Genomic DNA, 6,338 nt, shown 5'->3' with positions numbered 1-6,338 from the left:
GCTCGGCGGCTTAAACTGCGCCCGCCTCTTCCGGTTTGCTGGAGAGGCGATACCTTGGTTTATTTTTCCGCCTCCGAGGGGATGCTGCCGGTTGTGTGAAACGTAAGAGGGTGTTTCTCTCTCCCCCCCGCTTCCCCTTGTTTGTCGTGTTCGCCGCCAGCTCTTTCCCTCGGCCAGAGTAGTTGTGCGGCCTCTTCCTCGCTCCCCTCAGTTTTCCTCTTCCTGCTTCGCGTAGCGTCTTGTTGTGTTGTGTGTAGAGAAAGGCTGATGTGATGCCTGGTGGCCAACGCTGAAATGTGCGAATATTTGCCCCCGCCACCTGATTCTAAACCTGAGCCTCTAGCTCATGAATGATAGCTCCCCCCCTTTCTTTTTTGAAAATATTACTTTTTATTTACTTTATTTATGTTTACTCAGTAGGTAAAGTATGAGACTTTAAATATCAGGGTTGTGAGTTGGAGCCCCACGTTGGGCAAAAGATTCCATCGGGACTAGATGACCCTAATGGACCTTCCCAACGCTACAATTCTGTGATTCTATGTTGAGTGCTAGTACGTGTTTACATATTGTGTTAATGTGTAAATAAATTAATTAATTTAAAAATTGTCCAGTAGCACCTTAGAGACCAACTGAGTTTGTTCTGGGTATAAGCTTTCGTGTGCATGCACACTTCTTCAGATACTGTACACTGAAACAGAAGTCACGAGACCCTTATACAGTGGTACTTTTGGTTGTGGATGGGATCCATTCCGGAGGTCCGGTCGGATCCCAAGGTTTCCGCATGCGCGTGTGGCGAAACCCACTAAAATACTTCCAGGTTTGCCATGCATGCACCCCAAAGTTTACATAACAGCATATAGTGGGAGGGTGGGGTGAGGTAGTAGAAGATGGGTGATTGACTCAATGGGTATGGTAATGCTGTTGAAGCAAGGGATAGTATGCAGATGACCAAAAATAGCTTTAGCATATGTAATGAGACAAGAATCTAATATCGCTGTTCAGACCAGGTCTCTCCCTAGTTTTCAGTTTAGTAATAAGTTGTAATTCAGCAACTTCTCATAACAGCCAGTAATGTGTAACGTTAGCAACTTGTTTTACTAGTTGTAGGGTGATTGAGAGTGCAATTCTCTGCATGCAAAATACCTAACTGGTTTCAATGAGGCTTTTCCTGAATTCCTCCATAGGACTGAAGCCTTAAAACTTCAGTAAAATTTCTTCTCCTATAAGCTGTGTCACACATATATTTTTACTCATTTTTTATTTATAGGTTTCTTTAGGAGTCTGAAAATCTTTTGTGAAGATGGTGAATGTTTTGAAAGGAATACTTATAGAATGGTAAGTAGCACATTATATGTAGGGCTGCCTCTGAAGATGGTTCAGAAACTTCAGCTGGTGCAGATTCCAGCAGCCAGGTTGTTCACTGGGGCAAGACCGTTTGAGCATATAATACCAATCTTGGCCCAACTGCACTAACTGCCAATCAGTTTCTGGGCCCAATTCAAAGTGCTGGCTTTGACCTATAAAGCCTTAAATGGCTTGGGACAGCAATATTTCAAGGACCGCCTCTCCCCCTATGAATCAACCTGGACCATGTGATTGTCATCTTAAGCCCTTCTTTGGGTGCCTCTTCTGTGAGAGGTCCAAAGTGTGGCAACATGAGAACAGGCCTTTTCTGTGGTGGCTCCTTGTTTGTGGAATGCTCTCATCAGGGAGGTTCACCAAGCACCTTCATTATATATCTTTATGTGCCAGGCAAAAACTTTCCTTTGTAACCTGGCCTTTATTCTTTATCTTGCCTTTTTAAGTGAGCAGGATGTTTTAAGTGTATTTCATTTTCCTCTTGGTTTTAATGTATTTATTTGCAGGAGGGTTTGTCTGTCTGGTTGAAAGTTGCTTTGGGTTGCCCCGGCTAAGCTAAAGCGATGGACAAATTTTATAAACAATAATAAATGAAATGACATAAGTGAAACTGGAAACTGGTTATTATAATTCCTGAATGAAATCATTGGCATGGAGTATGAATAAAAGTAGGAGACTAGAAAAAATGGCCTTTCCTAAATCCAAGACTCTTGAGGTACAGAATAAATATCTTCATTCAAATTGTTGAACCACCCTGCAATATGTTATGCTTTAATTTTTGTCCGTTATACCACATTTCCTTTCCCCTGTAGTTGAAAAGTATTGTTGCTTGTAATACAGCTATCATGCCTACTACCATAGCTCTATGATTGTGTTCCCTGTCCAGGTCAGCCTATTTGAAGGCCAGATTTTTACATTATAAACAGCTTGACTGAATTTTAGTTGTATTTTGATAGGTTAAGCTCAAAGAGCTGCTCAGACTCCTGGCTTTCAAAAGGGGTCTTAACTGCAGCACTCCCAATTTCTTTTTCTGAAGCTCACCAGCTATGTAATAACTTTAGAGCACTCTGGGGATTTCAGTAATGCTTCTGAAGACCATCCAGTTTCCATGACTACAGAGGTAAGTAACAAACCAGTCCTGAAAACATACTCCTGAGCTGCCTTATAGTTCAGTTATTCCAAAAGAGTGTAAATTTAATTCAGTTAAAGTATCATGTGATGTGACCATTTTATTTGTGCCTCCACAGTGACCCAGCCATGAAGCAGTTTCTGCTGTACTTGGATGAATCAAATGCCCTGGGGAAGAAGTTCATCATACAAGACTTGGATGAAACACATGTCTTTGTGTTAGCTGAGATGGTTTACTTCCTGCAGGAGAAAGTGGGAGAGTTAATGGACCAGAACTCTTTCCCCATTACACAAAAATAGAAAATGGGACTGGAATTGTCTGTGTCTAACTACAATCAATAAATGTGGAACTGAAACTTTATGTGTAGATATTCCTGGTAATAGATTTGGTGGAGATTCAATAGCAAAAGTCACTATAGCAAATAAACTATTTAATTAGATTGTATGTTCAAAAATTCTCTTTGATTTTCTTGCTATGGTAGTTACAGACTATGAAGTATAGTTTTCTGATAGCCAGTAAAGTGTCTGCCACTGCAAGTGATTTTAGAGTTTACTTGTTTGAACTTTAGGCTGTGCTTTATTGAGGGTGAGGGAAATCAATGTTCATATTGTTTATTCTTTGTAACTTTCCTTTTAGAGGGAAGATAACCTTAAAGCACATATGCCTTCTGTTTTTAATGGATTGTGCAACTTTTTTACAGGACCAAAGGAGACTACCAAATTTCTTGTGATGGACCTTGAAAAATAAACAATAATATGAATCCTGCATAACATTGAATAATTTTCAACAGGTTTATAGCTCTGTCTTACACATTTTTAGAGAACTACATTTCACTTAAGTTTCATCAGGTTTGTGTATAGGATTGCAGTCTTAGGCACACTTACCTGGGAGTGAGCCCAGTTGAATTCAGTAGGATTTACTTCTGAGTAGAGATTGCACTGTTGGAAAGTGTTCTTGTGCTTGGTTTGGTCAGGCTTTTATTTTTTAGCATTTCCAGGAATTTTCTTCTTTTGATTTATAGGGTTCATTATGAACCCTACTGAAATGAAGTTTGAAACTTTTATTCAAGCTTTTACAATATTGTATAAAAATAGAGTGCAATAAAGATTTTATAGCTGATTATGAAATCTAAAAAACAGGAAGGAATTAAACTTTTGGTCACTGAGAAGGTTAGTATGCATTACTTGCACCTGCTTCTACCGATTCAGATGTTTTCCCATTAATTTAAAATCATGTCACTTGCTAAGTGGCTTTTATGGTGATGCAACACAGTTACCCTCCAGCCTGTTGCTTTCCTTATAAAAGGAGAGTGGGAAATCTGAGATGTATTTCATTTTAAACAGATGCATGGTTTCTTTCAGTTAGTTCATTACTTATACAGGAAAAAGGAAGGAGCTGTCACTTTTTCAAGCACTGGTAACATGCTTAAGCAATTAAAATTGAGTTTTATTAATCTTGTTTTCCCAGTTTAATAATTTTGGCTTCTCATGCGCATTGAAAGAGAATCCTGACACAGTGCAAGGGAATTGTCTAGGGCAAGAATGACCCACAAGCAGCTTGAAGGCAGCAGCTGGCCTATAAGATTATTTGTCCAGCTTTCAGGACTACATGCAAGGAAGTGGCGTCCATGATCCCACTACTAGGCTCTGCTTTCATGCTGTTTTCCTTCTCCCCTCCCCTGTTAGTTTCCTTTTGTGCTCTCTCTCTCACCTCCCTGCTTTATATACGTTGGATTTATAAAGTGCATATGTGATACTCATACTCTGAGCCCCTTGGTCAAAAAAGCATCCCACAAATTAGAATGAAGCAGCTGGTCATCGCTGTTCTAGATCTGTTTCCAGCCCCTCCCGTTCAGCTGGCTTCTGTAATGCTATGCTCTGAAGACACTTCTGCACCTCTTCCAGAGGTGCATGCAAACAGAAATGGGGCAAGAGCAGGTTTTCCACTGAAATTGTTTACCTTTGGCGAAGAAGTCATCTGCATGACCCATCTTTTTTTTTTAAAAAAAAAAAAGAGCAGTGAACAAAGAGTCGACACAAGAACATAGAAAGTCACCCGAGACACATATTTCTTTTATTATGCTTCCTACACTAATCATATCCAAAAGAGCATGTTCCATTGTCAGCTCAGAGAATGGTCTGCTGGCACATGCAGTGATGCATTTCTGATGAATCTGTATCCTTGGAAGCTGTCCAGGTGAGAGCCTGTTGGGAATTATATATAAGCTGCTCTGAGCCCTTTGTAGGCAAGGTGAGACTTAATAAAACAAAATAAGTGCCTTTAAAGTCAGGAATTACTCTAATCAATATATGTGTATTGATTATGAGTGATATCATAGTGGAAGGATGCTTGATTTTAATCTATTATATAAAAGGAAGATGGGAAGAAATGTGTTTATTCAGAGAAGTTACATCCTGCTGAGACCCTGAGAGGCTCTCAAAGCAGCTTGCAAAGGACTTGCACAATACAATCACACTCAAGTGTAGCATCAGAAACATAAATAGACATAGCAGGATAACAGCTATTTTTGTATTTCCAGACATGGGGAATTGACCATTCTGTTTTTAAATTTCTGATAGACTGGTATAACCTGAAACCTGCACAACACCCAATAGAGCCTTGTTTGAATGTCTGCTACGTCCTCTCATCCTTCCACATGCAGACAGGTGGCTTCACCACCATGCTTTGTTTACCATTGAACTTGATAAAACAGCACATACATGCATACATACATAATTTTATTTGTATGCTGCCTTTCCATAGTTCAAGCCATGCTCAGGGCAGCTTTCAACATGAAAAATATACATAATGACAACATAACAAAAGCTGGAGAACCAAAAGGCTTGCACACTATTTTGTGACCTTTTGATAGGCCTTTGGAATTTATCTTATAGGCAAACATAGCTTCTTTTTTTGCTTTTTGTATAAGTAACATGGTGTCCTCATATGGTGCCGTGATTATCCAAGCAACGTTACCTGCCCTCCTTGGTCTTCCCTGGTGTTTCCCTTTGATTACCAGAACTCTGAGGCATGGGAATAGGTCAAGTAGCTAGAACTCAGCCCATAATGGAGGGAAGTCTTGCCCTGCTGGAAGTTGCCAGGCAACCGATTTTCCCAAGGACCTTGAGCAAAGGAAATTGAGGTGAGCAGCTGGAACTCCCTCATCTTACGAGGGAGGCAAGTCTCCCCCTGCTGGCAAAAAATAAGTCAGAAACAGTAAATTCCATTTCGGTTTCTGGTATTACAGTTCTATTTGGTTTACAGAAAGCCACTTTTTATTTGTAGGTATTGATATTCAACAGATTTTCTTGTTCCCTAGCCTCACAAATACGTTTTTTTATTGTTTATTGTCCGAGTATTATCTCCATTGCAGCAAGCTTGCATCATGATGCCTCACTTTGAGATGAAAAACACTTTAGTGAAAACTCCACATAGCATGAGACTTGGTAGAATTAAAACATTTGAAGTTTTTCACTTAGTGACTACTGCCATTTTCTGGGAGGCTTGGGTGTTATTTATATTAATATTAACAGTGAGAGGCACTGAAGGTAGGCCAATATTTGTGGCACTATAACATTGCTATTGCTATTTAGATATTGTATGAAGGGCCAATGGCTCATATTTAGATCACAGCCAATATTGCCAGGCTGATACAGGTGTAAAAGAAGAAACAATGTCTCTGAAAAGTATGATATAAAAAAGGCAATAATAAAAGTAGGCAACACTAACAGAGCAATCCTGTGCAAGTTTACTCTGAAGTTAATTAGCATTTAGTTCAATGGGGTTTGTTCCCAGGTAAGTGGCATAGCATTTCCACCCAAGTATGTCATCAGGTGGTGAGAAGGAAAGG

The 6,338-nt window shown here is 39.8% G+C and overlaps 1 protein-coding gene across 1 annotated transcript; it reads left to right on the top strand.

Moving 5' to 3' along the window:
• On the top strand, positions 1–3,258 carry GTF2H5 (general transcription factor IIH subunit 5). The gene is made up of 3 exons (XM_083434324.1): positions 1–102; positions 1,278–1,335; positions 2,607–3,258. The coding sequence occupies exons 2-3, from the start codon at positions 1,301–1,303 to the stop codon at positions 2,785–2,787; spliced, it is 216 nt and encodes a 71-aa protein (XP_083290450.1). The 5' UTR covers positions 1–102; positions 1,278–1,300; the 3' UTR covers positions 2,788–3,258.
• Positions 3,259–6,338: the final 3,080 nt, after the last annotated feature.

The sequence above is a fragment of the Podarcis tiliguerta genome (assembly GCF_965153285.1).
Source record: "Podarcis tiliguerta genome assembly, chromosome: 3".
Taxonomy (NCBI): Eukaryota; Metazoa; Chordata; class Lepidosauria; order Squamata; family Lacertidae; genus Podarcis; species Podarcis tiliguerta.
This window is presented reverse-complemented; position numbering and strand designations above follow the sequence as displayed.

What these genes read in the sequence shown, in the direction of transcription:
- GTF2H5 (XM_083434324.1), top strand. Translation starts at nt 1,301, where the DNA reads ATGGTGAATGTTTTGAAAGGAATACTTATAGAATG. An exon ending in AAAGGAATACTTATAGAATG is followed by an intron (nt 1,336 to 2,606) that starts GTAAGTAGCACA and finishes GTGCCTCCACAG; the next exon opens with TGACCCAGCCATGAAGCAGT.